General features: G+C 59.4%; 1 protein-coding gene across 3 annotated transcripts; it reads left to right on the forward strand.

Moving 5' to 3' along the window:
- The first annotated feature begins 548 nt into the window (after window positions 1-548).
- SCARF2 (scavenger receptor class F member 2) lies at window positions 549-20,427 on the forward strand. Of its 3 annotated transcripts, none has more exons than XM_048322942.1 (12): window positions 921-937; window positions 6,081-6,139; window positions 7,036-7,078; window positions 7,661-7,762; window positions 8,076-8,595; window positions 8,697-8,915; window positions 9,299-9,427; window positions 11,857-11,960; window positions 12,035-12,152; window positions 13,562-13,683; window positions 17,954-18,106; window positions 18,421-20,427. In XM_048322942.1, exons 5-12 carry the CDS (start codon window positions 8,114-8,116, stop codon window positions 19,623-19,625), a joined length of 2,532 nt encoding a protein of 843 aa, XP_048178899.1. In that variant the 5' UTR covers window positions 921-937; window positions 6,081-6,139; window positions 7,036-7,078; window positions 7,661-7,762; window positions 8,076-8,113; the 3' UTR covers window positions 19,626-20,427. The 3 variants fall into 3 exon arrangements, with proteins under 3 accessions (XP_048178898.1, XP_048178899.1, XP_048178900.1); XM_048322943.1 differs by lacking the exon at window positions 921-937 and adding an exon at window positions 941-955; XM_048322941.1 differs by lacking the exon at window positions 7,036-7,078 and having other exon boundaries at window positions 549-937.
- The last annotated feature ends 878 nt before the right edge of the window (window positions 20,428-21,305 follow it).

The following is a 21,305-nucleotide window of genomic DNA, read 5'->3' on the forward strand; positions in this document are numbered from 1 at the left end:
CAGGACAGACTGACCCTCGCGTCCTTGGGCACCCAGGACTGTGGGACCCCTGGAGCTACTGGAACCACAGGTCAGACAGATCCCAGGGCTGCTGTGCATCTGGGGCTGCCGGATCCCAGATACAGCCAGACCCTGCGACAGCCAGACCCCCGGGTCAGTCAAAACCCGGAGCTCTTGGACACCCACGGCTGTCGAACCCCTGGAGCTGCTGGATCCCGGGACAGCCAGACCCCGGGGGCCATCGGACTGCTGGGGACTCCCCGGGCTCTGGAGCTTCCAAACCACCGTGACAGCCGATCCCCGGTGCTACCGGATCGCGGGCCATCCACACCCCTGAGCCACTGGACTCCCAGGAGTCCCAGGACTCCCGGGAGCTACTGGACCCCCGGGCTGCGCTGGAAGCCAGGACTCCGCATCCTCCCATTCCCCCTCGGGGACCCTCCCCGAGTTCGGCGGCGCTGCCCACCCGGTGGAGCCTCTCGGGTCCGTCGGGGCGGCGCTGCCCGGGGCCGGGGCGGCGGCGGCAGCGGCCCCCGGAGCCTGGCCCGCCGTCAGGGGAACCAATGCGGAATTTCCTGGCTGGCGGCGGAGCCCCTCCCGCCGCCGCCGAGAGGGGCGCGGGGGAGGCGGCGGCGAAGCGATCGCAGCGCGGCTTCCGCCCGCCGAGCGGCAGCGGGGACCGGCGGGGTCCGGGGCGGGCGGGGACCGGGAGCGGAGAAGCCGGGGCGGGGGGACAGCGCCCGGCCCTGGATGGGCTGTGCCGGACCCGGCCGAGCCCCGTCGCTCCGCCGCTGATGGCGGCCCGAGGGCTGCGGCCGCCCCGCCGCGCCCGGGCCGGGGCCGCGCTTCTGCCGCTGCTGCTGCTGCTGCCGGTGCTGAGCCGCGGAGCCGCGCAGGAGCTGAGCCCCCGCGGCAGGAACGTCTGCAGGGCCGGCGGGTAGGAGCGGGGAGGCAGGTGTGCGGGGCGGGACGGGACCCCCAGCGCCGTGCGGGGCCGGGGCCACGGGACGGGACGGGACGGGACGGGACGGGACGGGACGGGACGGGACGGGACGGGACGGGCTCGCCGGTCCATCCACCATCCCGGGCAGCCGCGGCTCTGGGCGCCTTCCAAGACAAAGTCCGTCCTGTGCGCGACTGAGGCGGGAGAAGCCGGCGGCGGGGAGAGCGTGAAGAACTGAGCCCGAGCGGGGCCGGGGACGTGGGGGCTGGTGCTGATCCCCGGGGGGCTGCGGGAAACCGGTCCTGGATGCCTCCGGAGCCAGCCCTGGATGCCCGGGGCCGGTTCTGCTGTAGTGAGCTGGGTTTGCGTGTCTCTGGGGATGGAGTCGTGAGAGGGACGGAGGGCAATCCTGCATCTCTGGGGCAGGATCTGCGCTGGGGAGCCGGTCCTGGGTGTCTCCAGGAATCGGGTTGCACTGTGGGGGCCGGTCCTGCTTCCCCCCGGGGGCCGGTCGAACTGCTGAGCCTGGGCTGGTGGGATACAGGATGCTCTGGGTGTCATGGTGGAGCTGCCCCAGGCTGCTGGGGATTGTGGAGTTGGTAGCCCCAGGACCCTCGTGTTTGGCTTCAGAATGTGAGTGCTGGCACTGTCTAGCTGTCCCGGCAGTCACATCCTGCCTGCCTGGCTGGGGGCAGGGTCTCAGGAGGTGGCACTGACTTGTCCCTGCTCCCAGTGCTTTCCGTGTCCCACAGGTCCTTTTGCAGAGCATCACCTCAGCCGAGCTTCTCTGCGGTGCTCAGACTCAGTGCTGCCCAGGCTCCTGGGCCACGCTGGCCCCAGCAAAGGGGGAGAGAGCCCACAGCCACTGCCTCCTGCCTGGGAGAGCTGGATCCCCTGTGCTTGATGGGGGGCCCAGGCCATAAATGCACCTTTACATCTTGCCCGTGAGGTCAGACAAGTCCACAAGGAAAACATGTGCTGCGAGCGAGAGGGGCCGCATAATGGCTCCATTCAGCAGGGCCACAGGGCGCTGGTGCCCCCTCCTCAAATTACAGCCGGAGTTTCCTAAGGAGGCATTTCACAAGCCAGAGTGGCCGCAGCTCCCACCCGTGCTGTTCCTCGACAGGGAGCCATCCCTCTTGGCTGCCCATGACCTGCACAGCAAAGCTGCCACTACATCATGGGACGACAGAGGGAATTTGAGCAGTGTCCCCACCCTGTTCCTTGTATCCTGCCCCATGTGCTGGGGATGGGGTGCCTGGGTGCTCCCCCTTGCAGAAGGACCCCCTCATCCCCAACGGATGAAGGTGGGGGAGATGCTGCACCAGCACCACAGGGCTCAGACTCGCTCACTGTGCCAGCCGTGGATGCCATGGGGTATGCAAGAGGCACTGGCTCTTGAGTGGGACAGGTTGGTGGAGTCCATCCTCCAGCAGGAATGGGACCTGAAGGCAGCCTGGGAGCTGGGGATGGTGGGGCAGGGAAGCTCAGATGATGTTTGCATAATTTTCTATCCCTCACCCTTCTGCAAACCCTTCTTCCCTCTCCACCCACCCACTTGGCACCCACCGCCATCATTATTGTGTACAATGGACACAGAGGACACCTCATATGTCACCGTCCAAACCCACCCCAGTGGCACCAAGGCCCTGGTGCTGCAGGTCCTGCCCTGTGCCTGGGGCCACAGGCAGTGGGGCTGGAGGTGGCTTTGGGAGGAGGTCCCAATGTCCTCCACCCAAGGCTGGTGGAGCTGCTGGTTGGACCCTTGGCTCTGTGAAGCCCATCCGGACATCTTGTGGAGATACCATCACAAGTTTCAGAGGCCTCAGGAGACCTGGCTCCCAAATAGCGATCCAAGGAATAATTTAGGGCAGAAGAAAAGGTCATATTTCGGGCTCTTTCAGGTTTCATGTCGTAAATTCAACTTGTCCTTAAATTTGAAGCTCTTTGACAACTGGTTGGTTGCCCATTGGCATGACCAAAGGTACCAGTTGTGATAGCCTGGGCGCTGCTTTGTCCTGTTCTGCTCTTTTGCTAACACTCTCTTTTCCAATCTTTCATCTTTTATTTTTTCTCTGCCTGAAGGGTTTCTATTTATGCCCATGATCCTATGCCCGCCTGCCCTGGGGATGTCTGTCCATCCGTCTGTCTGCACCCTGAGGCTGGGGTCAGGGAGCTACAGCTGGCATCAGATGGGGAGTGCCAGTGCCTGGGACCCAGTAGTCCCAGGAGCACTGTGTGCCAGCTGGGTGGCACCAAGTGATGGGTGACACAGAGAAGGATTAGCACTGGGGTGATGCCCAGAAGGAGCAGCGGGGGAGGGATGGAGGAGCACTGGGGATGGAGAAGGTGCCAGTGGTTCTCTAAGCACCAGGGGTATGCTGGGCTCTTCTACAGCTCCATCCACTGGGTTGAGCCAGATGGTCTCACATGGGACCACAGGTAGCTCCCAGCTGAGTTCCAGACTCTTGCTCCTGCTTCCAGGGATGTGAGCCTGCTCCTCATTGTTCAGGGCAGGCTGTGCTGGTCAGGGTCAGGACCCACCCCTCCTGCCTCAAATCTATTGGTAAAGTGATTTCAGGGAGCAGTGTAGGATACTAATCCACAAGAAAAATATTCTAGCTCTGTGAAAAGCCTGGGATCATTAGCTGAGATCCCAGTGATGCTCAGCATGAGCAGGACATGGCCGTGGGCTGGGGGCAAGGCTGGCATGGAGGACTTGTCCCTGCAGGTGGCAGCTCCAGCTCTGCCCACATCCCACTCCTTTTCCTCCACATCAGCTGAGGTCTCAAGCCCTTGCCACAGCTCAGAGGCAGCTTTTCATTCTTTTTTTCCCAGCATTTGTAGTGCTTTGAAGGAAAGAAAGTATTTGCATTGTGGATGTCTGCAGTGCCATATCTGTGTGGGTCAGGAGCAAGCTTTTAAACACATCTCCCAGTTTTCCCTTTCCACTGGTCAGGGGGCACATGGAGCAAGCCCTTTGTCAAGGAGCTGAGGCCATGAAACACCTTTTAGTCCCACACTCTGATGAGCACTGGTGGCCTGCAGCCAGCACTGACCCTCCATGGGCTGGCTGTGCTCTGGGACCAGTCCTTTGGGAGCAATGGTTTCCCAGTGCCGCATCCTGGCTACCTCTCCTTACCACAGGACCAAGTTTATTTGCTGTCAAAGCTTCTGATAAATGAGGTGGGGGCTGAGCAGGGTGTGGGAGGCCATCAGCAGCCACGGGGAAGGAGAGATTAGCTATCAGGGAACAGATAAGCCCAAATCCTGTGACACTGTGGGCTGGGTCCCAGCTGGGGGTGGTCGTGGTGCCACTCACCTCCTCCAGCTCATGGCAGAAGATTTTACCTCCTGCCATCATGTTCCAGTAACTCCCAGCTCCCCGCCATCAGCTCAGGGCTTTCATCACAAAGGATACTTTTTTGCACATTCCCCATAATGCCCTTTTTGGTGGCCGGGCTGGGCTGTTAGAGGCAGGTTTCCCAGGTGGAAGGGTTTTCTCTTGCAAACCTGTGATGGTTTCATTCTAAAAGCCACCAAACTGAATTTCTAAAGGGTGGAGTGGTGAAAGCAACCCCAGGTGGAACAGTGAGGCTTTGGCCATGCCGTGGGAGGGCAAGAGCACCATGGACCCTTCCCCACCTGTGCCTGAGTATTCCAGCACAGCTGGCAAAGCTTTTTGGGGGCCCAGCCTGAAGCTTCTTGCAGAAAAGGACCTTGACTCCAGCCCACCCAGTCCTAGGGTAGGTGATTTGGTGGTTAGCCCCCCTTTGCCATTAATCCCATGCATCCCCTCGCATGCTCGGCAGGAGCAGAGCTCCGCATTGAGGCCTGGGGTCCCCGTGGGGGGCGTTTGTGCTGCTGCCATCGCAGCATCTTGCGGCTGCTTCCACAGGCTGCATAGATGGAGCTATTTTGGGCTCCGGCTGCAAGGCATTTTTTCCAGGCCTTGAATCATTTTTGTGGTTCTTTTCTGCCTCCTTTCCAACTTTTCACTGTCCGCCACGAAAAGGGGGACACGGTGCTCCTGGCTGGGCCATGTGGGTGCTGCCCGCCAAGGGGCCGGGGCGGGAGCTGTGGCCCCAGGACCCCGCTTTGGCCGAGGGGCTGCTGGCAGCTCCCTCCCCGGCCCCAGGACGAGGCGGTCTGGCAGCCAGACGTGGTCCTGTGACTGCGCTGGGTTTTGAGCGAATACTTCCTCGCTGTCTCCTCCTCTTCTGCATTTGTTACATATAAAGAGGAAAAGAGGAAAAAAAAAGAAAAAACCAAATGCATTCCAGGCTGCGCCGCCGGACCAGCCTGGGTGAAGTTTTCCTTGACTGCAGCATCCGCCTGTGCTGTTTGTGACCCTCCGGCATCACTCTCTCTGTGAGATCAGGCAGTGTGGATCACCCCGAGGATGAGTGGGTCGCTCCAGGGATGAGCAGGGGTCTACAAACAGGGATTTCTGTGGGGTCATGGGGAGTGTACTCCCCACACCCAATTGCAGCATCATGAGCCCCCAGACATTTGCTTGGGGAGAATTCTTTGACGAAGTGTGGGTGAGGTGTCACCTGGTACTCCCTGGAGGTAGTGGCACTCCAGGACTCTCAAGAGCTCAGGGACACATTCCAGCTGCCTGCAGTTGGCATCCCCCTGCTTGTACATAGGGACATTCCCTGGGAGCTGACTGTGTTCCAGCTACTCCAGCTAGGTGGTTCCAACCTGCTTTTGGGGTGCCATCCCCAAGCCACCAGGCACCAAGCCTGGGATTCAAGTCATGTTTTCCCCTGGGACATTTAGAACTTTCCCTTTTTTCCCAGCTTTTGTGGGGATCTTTGGATTTTTTTATTGTAGAGGTTGCAAACATGACTTTTGCTTTTTCATCACTCCTTATTAATGGGAGGAACTGGTCCTGCTCTTACTCCAGGCATCACCTTAGTGGCTGGTAGGGCATCCATGGGATGCCCCAACAGATCCATTAACTCACTCTGTGCTGGAGGAGGAGTCAAGAGCTCTCCTTCCCCTTTGGAGGTGTAGAAGTCCCCAGCAGGACCTCTCACCATCAGGACTTCAGTGGCCTGGTGGGTTTTTGAAAAGGACCAGGACTTTCTGAGAGTTGTAACTATTTGTGATGCTTTTTTTATCCCTGCAGTTCCTCGGTGCTCGTGTGCTGCCTGGGATGGAGGCAACAAGGGAACGAGTGTTTAATAGGTAAACACCGGCATTTTGCTTCATTGGGCTGTGCCCATCCTTCACTGAGCCCTCCTGGCCTCACCACCACTGTCAGGGGCCACCCTGATGTGTCCCGTGGCTGGGCCCCCCTGTCCTGAGAAACTGCAGCCGGAGTGCTGCCTCCCTGCAGTGCTCCAAGCCAGCACCATGCGGATGGAACGAGTGCTCAGCCCCAGTGTCAGGGGTCACAGACCTGTGGGGCTTTCTCTCCTTAACAGCCAGCTCTGGGTCCAAGAACTTGGGGGTGCTACTCAGGGTTCCAAGGGACAGTGAAGTGTCCCCCAGGGTGAAGGTGCAGCTGCAGGGATGGGACTGAGATTCCCCACAGATGCTTCAGCAGTGTGGGTAGCTGAGCCAGAGCCACCGGTGAAGCTGAAGCTGTCCAGACCAGGCATTGTGGCCCCACTGGGGAGAGGCTGCTGGAGCTGACAAAGACCATTGAGCTTGGACTCAGTCTGTACAAGGTTCACAGCTCTTTACTGGGGGCCGCAGTGAGCCCAGCATGGATGCTCAGCATGAAATCCTGGGAGCATCATTCCCTGCACTGCCACCACAATGAAGGCAGCTGCTTTGGGGCTCCCCCACAGTCTTGGCTGGCCACAGGGCTCACCATACCCCGGGAGAGCTGAAGGTGGCACTTTGCAGCTGGGACCAAAGCCCCCATAACCAACTAACCCACTGTGCATGAGCCTTGTAACCACTCGCTGCATGCGTTGGGAACAGGATGTGGCCCCTCTGGAAGGGAGAAGGACAGGATCTGCCAGGACAGTGGGGGGAGGATGGTCCCACAGTGAGCCGTCCCCATCTCCTGCCCCCCTGACCTGCTCTAACCTTTAGACTCACTGCTCCTAACCTGTGTAATCTGTCTATTTTAGGGGTTTCTATAATATCCATCACCGTAGGTCTAACAACTCCCAGGTAAGGTGGCTGGGATGGGTGGTTGTCTGTCCCTCTCCCAGTGCCTAAGGGAGCTTGTCCAGGGCCGTGTGGGATCTGTGAGCTCTGCCTGCACCGCGGTGCTGCCTGTCCCTGCTGCCTATCCCACATCCTGCACTTGCCTGGCTCCAGGCCCCCACCAGGGGCTGGTGGCCGGTGGCCACGTGGCAGAGGCAGTGCTGGGATGGCAGTGCCTACAACCCCTCCGCTCCCTGTACCCTTCTGCCCTCTGGCAATGCAGAGCTGGGCAAGGGACAACACCACTGGGTGCAGCCACTGGCAGGGACAGGGCTTGGCTGGGTGGCAGGAGGCTGGTGGCCAGGATGGGTGGCATCCTATCTGGCTGGCAGAGATGGAGCTGAGCTGGGTGACAGGAGGCTGGTGGCATTTTTCTGGCAAGGGTCCCATCCAGCCCAGGCAGCTGCTCGCCAGGATGGTCGCAGTGCCACAGCTCAGCAGGACTCAGAGGGTCACTGCACAGCCCTTTTTCTGCTCTGGAGGGGTCTGGAGGGCTTTAGGGAGCAAGCACTGGTGCTCATGCCTGCTGTGTGTCCATCTGTCTAGCTGTGTGCGAGGGGAACTTCACCTGCAAGGAGAACGAGGTGTGCGTCAGGCCCGGCGAGTGCCGCTGCCGCCACGGCTACTTCGGTGCCACCTGCGACACCAGTGAGTACTGGCAGGTGCCTTTGTGTCCTCAGGGGGTTCACTGGGGTGGACCTGGCTTATCCTGGGGTAACTTTCCAGAGCAGATCATCAGGGATGGAGCTGTGAATGCTCTTGCTCTGCCCTTGCCTGTCCCCTGGCTCTGTTCCCAGGGCATTGTCCCTTTGCTGAGGTCTCCTCTTAGATCCAGTGCACTGGGGGGAGGAGAAAGAGGACTGTGGTCAAGAGGTTCTGTTGGGGACTGGGGGTCTCCATTGGTGCCTGGTGGTGGGGTTGTCCCCCTGGGCAGTGCTGAGGCTGATGGCTCTCCCCACAGAGTGTCCCCGGCAGTTCTGGGGTCCCGACTGCAAGGAAATGTGCAACTGCCACCCCAACGGGCAGTGCGAGGATGTGACAGGCCAGTGCACCTGCAACCTCAACCGCTGGGGCCCCAAGTGCGAGAACATCTGCCTCTGCAAGCATGGCAAGTGTGACCAGAAGACAGGCAAATGCACCTGTGAGCCCAACTGGTGGGGCCCACAGTGCTCCAGCTCCTGCTATTGCAGCCACAACTCTCAGTGTGACCAGCAGACGGGCAACTGCCTGTGCCAGCCCGGCTGGTGGGGACGTGGCTGCAACAACCAGTGCTCCTGCAACAACTCGCCCTGCGAGCAGTTCACAGGGCGCTGCCAGTGCCGGGAGAGGACCTTTGGGCCCCGCTGCGACCGCTACTGCCAGTGCTACAAGGGCAAGTGCAACCAGGTGGATGGGACCTGCACCTGTGAGCCAGGCTACCGGGGCAAGTACTGCCGCGAGCCGTGCCCGGCTGGCTTATATGGCCAAGGCTGCAGGAGGCGGTGAGTGGCCAGCCCTGCTGGGTCTGATCCAGCACTGGTGGGAGGTGGCAGCAGGAGGGTTTGGGGTCCACTGGGTGATGGGTTCCCCTCGGCCATTTTAGGTGTGGGCAGTGCAAGAGCCTGCAGCCATGCACCGTGGCCGATGGGCGCTGCCTGACGTGTGAGGCAGGCTGGAACGGCACCAAGTGCGACCAGCCTTGCTCACCTGGCTTCTACGGAGAGGGCTGCGAGAAGCTCTGTCCCCCCTGCAAGGATGGCCACACCTGCAATCACATCAATGGAAAATGCTCCCACTGCAACCCAGGCTGGATCGGAGACCGGTGAGTGCGGCTGGGTGCAGCGTTGGGTTCTGAGAGAGCAGTGCCTGGCTTCCCTGATTCTCCCAGGGAACAGGGTCACTGAAGGGTTCTGCAGCCCTGGAACCAATCCTGGGCACTAGAGTTTGCAGGACAGCATCCCAGCTTGAGTGCTGAGCTCCACTGCAAGCACCCAGGGTCCAAGGGGCATAGGGTAGGGGTCTCGCAGGCTCCCTCCAGTTCCACGGCCATGTCAGTGGGCTCAGTCCATGCCTGTACCCCTCTCCTGGCTTCAGAAACCACAAGCTACCACGGTGATATACAGCCCCGTCTCCATGCATGTGGAGGGATGCTGGAGGTCCCCAAGTGCCATGGGTGCTCCAGCCACTTGCCCTCATCCCTCCCAGGTGTGAAACCAAGTGCCGGAACGGGACATATGGGGAGAACTGCGCCTTCGTCTGCAGCGACTGCGTCAATGGCCAGTGCCACTTCGAGACTGGGCAGTGCCTCTGCCACCCCGGCTCCCACGGCACATAGTAAGTGAGGCACTGCTGAGCACACCTGGGGGCACCTTGGGGAAGAGGTGATGCTCAGGCACCTCCTGCCCCCTTGTGTTCTATGCTGTTCCCAGCTGAGAGGTTTCCTGCAGTGGAAGCGCTCATGGGCAATAGTTCGGATGATTTGGTGAACAGAGGGGGAAGGACAAGCTCACAGAGCAGCAAGGGGTGTTGTGCTTTAGAAAAGGCCTGTTCGGCAAAAACAAATCAACAAAGTGGTGGTCTGTTGGGAGTTTTTAAGTCCAGGGTGGAATTTCTATCCAAAAACAGAGAGAAAACCACATCTCAGAATAACAAACAGCCTCACAGGCATGGCATCCAGGGGGGCTCCTGCTTAAAGCTCTGCCTCTGGCTGGGGTCTTTCCCAGGCCTCCCCCTCCCCCCAGTCCAGGCGTACAAGGGCCATCGAGGGTCTGCTCACATCCCTGGGTAGTGTTTCCCATCATGGGACTGAAATGTTGTTTGAAAAGATGAGGAAAGCGTTTTCCGCCTGGCTTGGACACGCAGACAGCTCCCCCAGGTCCTGCTGGGTGGTGCTCAGGTTTTCCCAGCAATTAACTGAGGGTGACAGCAAGGACAGGGATTTGGAGCTGGCATCCTGCCCACGCTGGCATTTCACTCAGGGCATAAAAACAGGGAGCATTTTCATTTTGGGGATTTTTTTTGTGGGGCTTTGCCAACCACTTGTGGTGCTGGAACAGTTGCTGGGCACTGGCACCAGTTCAGGATGCCCAGCCTGGGCATCATGGCCACCTTTGATAGCAAAGGCAGAGGTGAGAGGGTCTGAATGCTCCCTAGGGGGGTGTAGTGATGCTTTCGGCACAGTGCCAGAGGGCAGAGTGTGGATTAACCTGTTCTGAGACCCTGGCACAGCACTGGGAAGGTGGGGATGGGGGATGCTTGGGATGCAGCCTTGGTGCCATAACCTTGAGCTGAGCTGTGCCAGGTGGTGCAGTCGGGCAGGCTCGGGAATGGTCCGGGTGCTCAGGCAGATCCCTGTGACTATATCCAAACCAGTGGTTTTGTCAGCAGGGTATAATTTTGCTAAAAAGGGGATTTCTGCAATGAAGGTAGAAGCAACGTCCTTGCCATGCAGCATGTCCTCTCAGCTCTGTGTCGGGAGGAGGCTAAAGGAGCAGCTGCTGGAATATTCATGTGTGCACAAAGTGCTTTATCTTCTCTGTCTTTCCCAGAAGTGTCAGGACTCTGCCGGAAAAAAGTCACCCTCCTCTGCTCCCAAAATCTCAGCCTGGGGCAGAAATGTGGGGCCAAGTATTGCGTTGAGAGGTTTTGCCTTGCTGGGGGACTATCCCTGCTCCTGTTCTGCTGCATTAGCTGCCCGGTGCAGCAGAGCAGACACAGAAGCTCAGCGTCCATCCTGGCAGGCACATGATGGGCACATGACTGGCACATGACAGGCACGAACCAGGCACACAGCAGGCAGGAGGCTTGGCCAAAGTGGCACTTTGCAAGTTGTTGGAGTGTGAAATGGGCTGAGCCGCCTTGGGGCACAGCGCCAAGGGCTGGGGGCAGCTGTGTCCCCAGGGGAGTGGGTTTGGGCTGGGGCCCACTGGCTCTTTCCATCTGCAGCCATTCCAGCTGGGATGCAGCTGGCGGAGGGTTTGGTGCCCAGCAGTGCTGCCAACATCTCCCAGCTCCATCTGGGTCCTGCTCTGTAGTGCCTGGCCCGTGTCTGGGGAGGCAGGTTGGGTTGGACCCGCTGACAAGAAAAGGCCCAGGTGCTTTGGCACATGCCTGGCACATGTTTTCCGTGCTCAAGCCCTTGAGACCCATGGATTGGTGCCCATTTATTCGTGTCCCTATCATCTCTGTGACACCATCAGGAAGTCATTTTACCAGGAGTGGAGGTTTGACACCAGACATAACCAAACTGGGAGGGTCTTAGGGCTGCTCTGTTGTTTTTCCTTCTTGGAGGCAAAAAAAAAAAAAAAAAAAAGTAAATTTGGGCACCTTCCCAGCTTGTGGCCACTGTGGTTCTGCCTGGCTTGGTGGGGGGTGGGGCTTGGGGTGCCATGGCCACATCACCACTGAGCTGAGCTGGAATCCCTGTGTGTGACATCAGGGTGTCTTTAGATGTGACTGCTGGGTTAATGACCTTTCCTAATTACTGTGTCTAATGGTGAAGTCCCATGCAGAGAGCAGCAAGAGAGTCTGAGATCCAGCTGGGCCGAATCTTCTGAGCAATGGGCGAAGCCACTGTGTGGGTGATGGGCTCCTGATCCCTGCAGATTAAGGGTTCCCTCAGGATGTGGAGGAGCTGTGTTGGAGCAAGCTGGAGAAGTGCTCCCTGGAGCTTGGAGGGTTTGGGAGGAGGTGGCAGCCAAGTGGCCCCCACTGCTGTGCCTGGGGTGGGGGATGCACCATTCTCATCCAGCCCTTCCCTCCAGCTGTAACCTGACTTGCCCTCCCGGACACTACGGAGCCAACTGTGCCAGTGTCTGCAGCTGCCACGACGGCGCCTGTGACCCCCTGACGGGCGCCTGCCACATGGGTGAGTGCCAGGGACTGAGGGCTGGGCTCTGCCACAGGGCTGGCCCCGGGCTGAGTCGCGGGTATGCCTTGCAGAGGCCAACCAGAGGATGGGGGTGATCGGGGCAGGGGCCCTCCTGGCGCTGCTGCTCATCCTCCTGCTCTCCCTGCTCTGCTGCTGCTGCGTCTGCCGCAAGAAGGACGAAGCCAGTGGGTGAGTGCCGGGACCAGGAGGGATCTCACCAGGCTGGGAGTGTGGAAGACCAGTGGGGTCTGGGATTGACAGGGAGATGCAGAGACCATGCTGGGACAGCAGTGCTGCAGGGAAACTGAGGCAGAACTGTGCTGCCCACATGGCACCATGTGGGTACCTGGGTCTGAGCAGTCCTGCTGCATCATCAGGGCTAATGGAGGTGCTCAGGGTGAGCCTTTCCTGGGGAACCCTTTCTTGCTCTCCTTGACTTTGTTTCTCTCTTGTGGGCCATCATTTCATGGAGACCTGCCAAGTCCCCTCCACTCTCTACGGTCTGGAGCTGATCTGCAAAGGGAGCCCTGAAATACAGCAAGGGCATCGAGTCACAAGCCAAGACCTTCAGAACAAACCCCTGGGCCAAGGGATGAGGCCTGGGGGGTGGAGGGGATGCTGACTGTCCCACATGGGAATGGATTATCAGGGCTGGGAGGGTGGGTTCCTGAGCAAGGTCAGGATGCTGGCAGTGTTTTGGCAGCACCAGGTTAACATCCTACCATGAGAATAGGCGTGGGGACAGACCCAAGGCAGGGGGAAAGGTTTGTGCTGCTCAGCAAGTGATGAGAGGGCTGTTGGAGCTCCTCCAGCTGCAGAGAAAACCCCCTTGTGCCGCCAGCCACTGCATAGGAATTTTCCAGAAGCCTCCCCTTGCCACCCTGTGAGCTCAATCCCAGCCCGGCACAGCTGGCTTGGAGAGCCTGGGGGCTGCAGGTAATTATCCTGCAGGTAAAGCACAAACCCAGCAGGTGAGGAACAGCACAAGGAGAGGGGGAATGGCTCCAGAGTGTTTCCTCTCTCCCAGAGTGCCCAGACCACAGTGTCCCCAGACTGATGGGTGACCCATGGTGCTGTCCCGGGGCGATCCCTTGCAGGGGGTGGTGGGCATGGCGGCGCAGGTTTCCTTGAGTCAACACAGAAAGCCACTCACTCCTGTGGCTGCAGAGAATTGCTTGAAAACGCAGCCCCAGGAGGCTTCAAAACCAGAGAGCAAATAAAGAGAAGCCATATGTTTGGCTCTGGGTTGGGATGATTTTTATTTTTTTTAAAGGTTTGGAGTCTTGACGAGGCATTGCAGGTATTTTGGGGCTGCACTGCCAATGGCCGTGGTTGGATCTGGCCTTGCCACCATCCCCTGGCACTGCTCTACATCCTGGTGTGTGCAAGCTGGTGCCCAGGGCTGACAGCAGCCTCTGTGGGTCCCCAACGCCTTCGGCCTGGGCACATCCCTGCTTTTGATCCACCCCATTATCACTCCAAAACCCCTTAGCACTTGCAGCATCCCTGAGCTACTGCCTGTCTCTGTTGCCCACGAAGGCTGTCCCCACCACAGGAGGGGAACAGTGCCTCTGACAGTGCCATTACCTTCTCTGCAGCTCAAGCCAGGACCCAGCAGCAGCCAAGAAGCCTCCGAGACGTTTGTGTGGGCGGTTCAGTCGGATTGGGATGAAGCTCCCGCGCATCCCCCTGCGCCGCCAGAAGCTACCCAAGGTCATGGGTAAGGTGCTGCGGTTTGGGGAGGGTGCAGAGAGCCAGGTTTTACTCCTGTCAGGGCAGTGTGTGTGGCTCACAGCATCCTTTGCAGCCCCAAAGCGGGGAGATGAGCATGGCAGGGCAGTGACAGGGACACACAGATCCCTGGGAGCATTTCAGTGGCTGGTATGAGCTGCCTGGCTCGCAGGGGCTCAGCCCTTTCTGTCTGCAGCTTCTGGATCTCCAAGCACATTTTGCTTCGTTAGGATGCAAAGGTTGTGCCTGGTTCTGGAGATCTGCTGAGTAGTTTTGGGTTTACTCTCCTGAGGTTCCCCTGGAAAGGAATGACGCCTGTCACTCAGCAAGATGCCTTGCTAGTGCTTTTGATCCTGAGGTAACCCTGCCCAGCTTTGCCTGGAGCCAGAGTATCTGGGGGGATGCCCACCCTCCTGCCATGTGCAGCAGAGTTGAGGATGGAGGGGCAGAGATTTGGGTTGAGCTTCCCACTCTGCCCGGGACAGAATTGGCTTGTAGGGAGCTGTTCATACCTGGCAAAGCCCCTGACATGACACTGTCAGGGCTATTGGGGACCCCCTGTATCCCAGAAGCTGAGGAATGCTGTCCCCTGCACTCTCTGGACTCTCCTTGCACCTCTTCCCAGCATGGGGAGCTGGGGTTCTGCTGCAACCCCATGGAGTAAAATTGGTGTGAAGGCAGCAATCCCCACCCCATGCTGGGATGCGCTTCAGCCCCAGCCCCTCCTCCTGAGCCCAGCACCTCCCTGGGCATGCTGTGCTGGTGGAACCCCCAGAGCAGCCACATCCTGGCACACAGTAGCTCAGCATAAGGTTAAATCCCTCTTCCCAAGCAGGACGTAGAGGTGACCCCCATCCCTGCACACCACACACAACCTTCAGCATCCAAGCTGGGGGGGATAACCCCTTGCCACGTGGGGTACAGCAAAGCCCTGCCTAGAGCAGGGTGTGCCAGGGCCCAAGAAACATTCCCGCTGGAAGAATAACAGAGGATCATAGAGGCTATGTTTGTGGAAGGGGCCAGGAAGGGCTTGGAGAGGACAGAGGGTGCCTGTGTGCGATGAGGGCAGGGGGGCTGCCTGCAGGCAGCTGGCACCAGCCCAGCTGCTCTGTGTACACAGGGCAGCAGCGGCCCCACGAAAGGCTGAGGGTGCTCAGGATGGTCTCGGGTCCCAGCAGGGCTGGGGCTGTTCCTGGAGTCTGCTGTGGGGCTGAGGGTTGTCATCTCACCAGAAGGAAAGGCTTTGGTCAGGGCTTGCCTTGTGTTATCCAGCACAGTGGAGTCCATATGGGTTCCAGCAGCTCCCAGTCCCACTGACACCTGGTCTGGCAGTGCCTCCAGCCCCCACTGGGTCTGGGGACCCCAGGGTGACAGAGACCTGTTGGGGTGCCTGTGGCAGCTGCATCCCTGATGCCTGGTGACCAGGGTGCCACATCATGACCACACTTGGGGCTGTGGAAGCCACAGTAGCCAGTATCCACTGGCAGAGGCCACTTGTTCCCAGCATTCGTCCTGCCCCAGCAGGAGTTGCTGAAGTGCCCCAACCCAAGGGTCAAGTCAGTGCTGGAGGTGCTCAGGACCTTGTGGGGATGTGACAGTGAAACTGGTGCTGGCTGATGCCTGGGCAGTGGTTGCTCTGGAGCTGCCCACATTCTAGCCATGGGTTTGCTGGCACCAGGTGGGTTTTCCCCTCTGGGCTCAAACACTGGTGAGTGCAAGCCTACACATGGTAGAACCTTGTGTAGGTTCTACCTACACCAGCCCCGAACCTTCCCAGGTGGGACAGCAGGTCTTGAAGCCCCACAAAAGCTCATCAAGTGCCTGGAGCCCCAGGTTCCTCCCTCAAAAGCTGCTCCTCAGCCTTGGCAGCAGCTTTGGATCCACATCTCACTGGGGATCGCACCTGAGCTGGCAGCCTGCAGGGCCACACCCTGGGCTTACACCAGTGGCCGTAAGGCCAGCGTTTGGGTACCCCTGTGTGTGGGATTTGCTCCTCAGGTGTCAGTGGTACCAGCGTGGGTCTTGGTCACATCACCCTGAAGATGCCAGGGCTAACCTGTGCCCTGCAACCCACCGCATCTCCTCTCCAAGCAGCAAAGCTCAACCAGCCCCAAGTGTGATGCTGATCATGGGGAGCTTGGGATGAGTGGGAAGGGGTGGCCAGGAGGACTCTGGGATCCCTCTCTCATGGTTCTTCTGCTGCTCTTCTCTGCTTCATCATGGTCTTGAGACTAACCGTGCAAGCAGGGCTGGGGTTGTCATCCTGATGCTGTGGCTCCGGGAGATTTTGGGGAGCAGTGACAGGTAGGGATATGTGGGAAGCATCCAAGTTTCTCTCAGCTCCAACAGCCAGGGAAGAAAAATCCCTGGTGACCATGATGGAGCCCCCAAGCCTCCCGAAGCTTCCAGGTACACTACATATCCTCATTTCATACTTTGGCTGTGTCCTGGGTCTCACTGGAGTCCCAGAGTCACCTCGTGGCTGTGAGTCCCAGCCGCTCGTCACGCCTCCTCTCAGGAAGCATCTCCCTTCATCTGCTTCCAGACGGCTGCTTTTAATTTTCTCTTTTTGGTTTTTATTACTAGGAAAGCCATGTTGGAACTGCCGCTTCCCCCTCTCTGGGCCATTTGCTCTTTAAATATCTCTGCTTGGGTTTTTTTTCCTTACTCCAGGAAGCCGAACTATGTAGGGGTGAGCACTGCTGTCATTTTAACGGCCCTACATGTCTGAAGCCAGATTCCCTAATGATGGATAAACATTCCAGTGGGCACCCCAATAACACTAAAAGTTATTTTATTGTAAAACAGGGATGTGCTGCAAGAATCAAACAGTCCAGCCAGGCAATTGCAGCATGACTGGGATGCAGTTGCGGTTGGGATGCAGTTGGGATGTTCAGTCAAAGATTAAAAATACCTGGAAATATCCATGTACAGCTGGGACTCTCTCTGTGCATGGGGTTTTCATAGAATCACAGAATATCCTGAGCTGGAAGGGACCCACAGGGATCATCAGTCCAGCTCCTGGCCCTGCCCAGACACCCCAACAACCCCACCCTGGGCCTGAGAGCATTGTCCAAATACTCCTGGAGGTCTGGCAGCCTTGGGGCCATGACCATTCCCTGGGGAGCCTGGGCAGTGCCTGAGCATCCCCTGGGACCACCCTTTTGCAGCCCTTTATCCAAAGCAAGGCTCTGCCTGGCCTTGAAGGCAGCTTGTCACTGTCCCAGGGGACAAAAGCCAGTGGAAGGGGATGGGGACAAGTGCATCTACTGCTGCATGGCTCTCCGGGAGGATCGGCCCATCCTCACAGCTGGGTGTTGCCTCAGTTCTGTGGGTATCCAAGGATGATGCTGAAGCTGTGGGCACCTGGGAAAGCCCCTCAGGATGTGTTGGGACATGAGCTTATCCAGCAAAAAGCCTTAAAATTATCAAGCTGAGAAAAAAGGTCACTCCAGCCCAGACAACTCTTAACTGCTCCTCTTCTCTATTTCATTTTATTAACACAGCAGGTTTTTCCTCTGGTGGTTTCTCTCTTCCACTTGACTTCTCTGTGGGTGGCCCCTTGGCAGAGGGGCAGTGCTAGGGGATGATGGGAGGGATACTCCTACTCAGCTTCAGGAGGGAAGAAGCTGGCAAAGGGATTGAAAAGTGGCAGAATTGGGAAAAGGTACATCCCCCTGCTGCAGGCTTCTTTTGATCATCCTTCTGCATCCATGTGCAAATGCACATGGAAAAGGAAAATGCAGTCAGTGATGCTGAAGTGGGAATGAGTGGATTAAAGCCAGCAGCTAATTTTCTCCCTAAGAAGGGGACAGTCACAGTGCCAGGACCCTCTTTGCAAGGTGGCTGTGCCCAGTTGCACAGCTCATGGGTGACCACCAGGACACTCACCAAGTCCTCATGGGACCCAGGGTTTGGATGGCTCATCCCTCCACCACGTCCATCCTCAATTTGGGCAGCTGAAGAGGGGGATAGATGGAAGTGTGAGGCTTGAAGAGGCTCTGCTGCCCACAGCCCAAGCATGGGGGATGCTGGTCACCACCACTGCTGGTTGATGGCTTCTGTGGCCACTTGGCTGAGGAATCTGGTGGGACTGTGCATCAAGAGGTGTTGCCATGCCTTGTATGCTGTCCCTGTCCCTGACACCCAGCAGGAAGTTGGGCAGCGGGGAGCTGTGCAGCATCCCACCCTCCTGGCTGGCAGCGGGGACTTGGGGGTTCAGCAGAACAGGCACTGACAACAGTTCCTTGCCCTCACAGTGGCCCACCATGACCTGGAAAACACCCTGAACTGCAGCTTTATCGAACCACCCTCTGTGGTGGAGCAGCCTTCCCCATCCTGGTCATCCCGCGGCTCCTTCTCCTCCTTTGACACCACGGATGAGGGGCCCGTGTACTGCGTCCCCCATGAAGGTGAGCAGGGAATAGGGTGCATCCCCAGGGGACTTCAGGGACATCACCAGGGGCCTGCTCGATGGAGAATCACTCTTGTGTGGTGGGGACCGTGTCACCCTGGTTCCTCGTGCCCCAGGAAGGAGTGCAGGTTCCAGTCTTGCCTCCCACACAGTTTCAGAGCTCCCTCCTCCAGCATTTGCTGCTCCAGGGTTAAGACCCAGGAGATCCCCGACTGGGAGCTTAACTGGGAGGACACTGTCCTGTGGGAGCATCTCAGTCCTTCCCCTCCTCAGGCACATCCCACCTGACACCGCTGTGCTCTCTTCCCGCAGAGAGCATGGGTGACAGCAGGGACAGAGGGACACCTGCCAGCCCCGGGGACAAGCTGCTGGCCCCGATCAGCGGGGAGGAAGCGGGCGAATACACGTTCCTGAAGGAGACGGGCTCTGTCAGAGCCTTCCCGGCCGACAGCAGTGAGACCCCCCTGCTCAAGTCCTCGGACAGCGAACGCTCCTCCTGCGGCTCGGGCTCGGCCGGCGCCGCGCTCTACGCCCGGGTCGCCCGCCTCTCCAAGCAGTCCAAGGAGGAGGAGGATGCCACTGCGGAGCCCCGCAGCCCCGGGAAGCCGCCATCCCCGGAAAGGACCAAGCCCCGTCCTCCAGACCCGGCCACGAAGCCCAAAGTCTCCTGGATCCACGGCAGGTACAACTCTGGCCAGTCCAATTCGCTGCCGGCACCCAGCCAGTCCCCAGAGCAAGCGGCCGCCCGGTCCGGCAGCCCCGAGCAAGGCCAGGGCTTGGCCAAGAGGAAGAGGAGCCCTAGCGAGACGTCGGCCAACGTGCAGGGCAGAGCGGAGGAGAAAGGCGGCGCCCGGGGCAAAGAGAAAGCGCAGAAGCAACCGAAGGAAACCGGCGTCCCCGAGGGCAAATCCAGCCTCGCTGGGGAGCCCCAGTCACCCTCCAAACCCAAGCAGAGAAGCAAAGCCGGCTCGGAGCCGATGGAGAGCATCAACGGGGCGGTGCAGAACGCCTTCCGAAAGATGGGTGCCTTCCAGCAGGAACGGCGGGCCGGGGACACCAGGGATGCTCCTCGCAGCCCCGGCACCAGCAAACCCCGCTCCGAGCCGCTGCATCCCCAGCTGGCCTCCGAGCTGGCCGCCCAGCTGAAGGAAAAGACTCAGAGCCTCAACAAGGGGGACGGAGGCATCCGGGCGAACGGGGTCAGTGCCCAGCGGGAGAAACCCACCCCTCCACAGAAAGCCAAGCGCTCGGCGGCCGCCGGCGGCCAGAAGACCAGCAAACCCTTGCTGCCCACCTCTCCCCATCTGCAAAAACTGATCCCTGGGGCGGCCGAGACAGCAGCCGGGGAGCCCAAGTGGGTGGAGAAGCCAAGTGCCGGCAGCGGCCAGGATCAGGCTCTCCCCACTGAGCAGGCAGCCAAGAAAACCCCCATTAAGAAGCCTCCCAGGAAGAAGAGCCGGGAAGCGAGCCTGGAGCCTCCCAGGGCAGCTGCTATGCCTGCTCAGGCAGTGCAGTGACCTGGAACCGGGCATCGGCCCTGCACCGGTCGCACGCCGGGAAGAAGGACATTTGCCAGTACAACCAGCGAACGTGGGAGCCTGGACTGGGCTGGGGGCACTGGAAGAGCCTTGAGCCTCCCTTTATTCCCCCTCCATCTCACTCAGCCCCCTTTTTGCCTTAGTCCCCCCTGCCCTTAGGACCCGGTCCCTCTATCTGTGCCCTGCTCCTGCTCCCTGCCCGGGTCTCAGTTCGCATTCCCTCCCCGCGCAGGGCGGGACCGCAAGGAGCCAGCCCGGCCGCCATCCCGGGGGCTCCGTGTGTGGCGTATTCCACCCCCCCCCCCCCCCCCCTTTTTTTTTGTAGCAGTATTATCGACCGCATAAGCAGCGCTTGTTGTACTAGACGTGCCCACGGTATATTCTGCAGTAACCGAGCCGCTCGCTTCCCGCGCCCCACTCGGGTCTGTCGGGGTCGCGGAGCACGGGAGAGGAAGGGAGCTGCTGCTTAGTGCCCAGGGCAGTGCCAGAGATGTGCCCCACATCCATCGCTGGCAGCAGCCCCTCGCCCCGGCGCCCTCCAGGCACAGCTCTCCACTGCCGGTGCATGCCGGAGTGGGGTCGAGCTGGTTTCGACCGATGCCACCCTCCCTCCCCTCCGCCCCGGCGCTGCTCCTGGCCAGGAGGAAGCACTATTTATGGATGGAGCTGGACGCCCTTTGGGCTCCTTCATCCCATCCAGTGGAGTTGGAGGGATTAGTTTGGTATGAGAGAGCCTGGCACCTCTGCAGAGCGCTTTCCTAATAAAAATGTATTTCTTCGATAGCTGGGTGCCATCTCTCCCTGCCCCAGCCTTCCCGTGGGCAGGCAACATGCCTTGCTTGGGCACTGCCTGGTCCTGAGTGGGATGCAGTGGGGAGATGGATGACCTTGCAGCAGTACAGGCAGGTGGTAACAAGCAGCAGACAGGGTGGGAAGCAGGTCCCCACTGGGGCTGCTGCTACATGTGCTCACCTGGCATCAGAGATGAGCCCTGAGCTCCCCTTCCCCCAGCATCCAGCATTGTCCCAATGGCTGACCGGTCCCACTCCCAGACACTCCTCACTGTAGCCTGGGTCAGACCCTGAGGTTCAAGAGAGCTCTGGTCACTGAGCAAAGAGAGCCCACCCCTGGGTGCTCAGAGTGCTGGGACACAAATGTGGGGGGGCATGGGGGTGCAGGGACTCTGAGCCCAGCTTTCTAACCCCCTGCCCAGGGGCTGCCAACCCTGGCAGCATTTGAGGTCTCCACACAGCGCCAGGCACGATGCTGCCAGAGGGAGCAAGGCTGGGACAAGCCCAGGGGCAGCCCAGAAGCTGAGGCTTCTCCCACACAGCTTCTGCCCAAGATTCCTAAGCAGGACTCTCCCTGCCATTGGAATTGGGGCTGTCTGCTTCCAGGGGAGCTGGGAGCATTGGTGCCCACCACTGAGCCATCCTGAGCTGTGCCCAAGGGGGGGTGATGGCCCAGAAGACCACCAGGCCAAAAGGTCAACCACAGCAATCTCAGAGGTGATTGAGTCAGCTGGTGAACACCAGAATGGGATGAGACCACGTGGAACCAGGACTGCAACCAGCCCAGCACAGCACTCAGGAGGGGATGGAGCTCCAGCCCACACCTGGGCATGGCTCATCATTGTGGGGCTGGAGCCAGCACACTGCC

This window comes from Corvus hawaiiensis, chromosome 18, assembly GCF_020740725.1.
Source record: "Corvus hawaiiensis isolate bCorHaw1 chromosome 18, bCorHaw1.pri.cur, whole genome shotgun sequence".
NCBI classification, from domain to species: Eukaryota; Metazoa; Chordata; class Aves; order Passeriformes; family Corvidae; genus Corvus; species Corvus hawaiiensis.

What these genes read in the sequence shown, in the direction of transcription:
- SCARF2 (XM_048322941.1), top strand. Translation starts at nt 564, where the DNA reads ATGCGGAATTTCCTGGCTGGCGGCGGAGCCCCTCCCGCCGCCGCCGAG. An exon ending in AAGAAGGACGAAGCCAGTGG is followed by an intron (nt 12,153 to 13,561) that starts GTGAGTGCCGGG and finishes CCTTCTCTGCAG; the next exon opens with CTCAAGCCAGGACCCAGCAG. An exon ending in GTACTGCGTCCCCCATGAAG is followed by an intron (nt 18,107 to 18,420) that starts GTGAGCAGGGAA and finishes CTCTTCCCGCAG; the next exon opens with AGAGCATGGGTGACAGCAGG.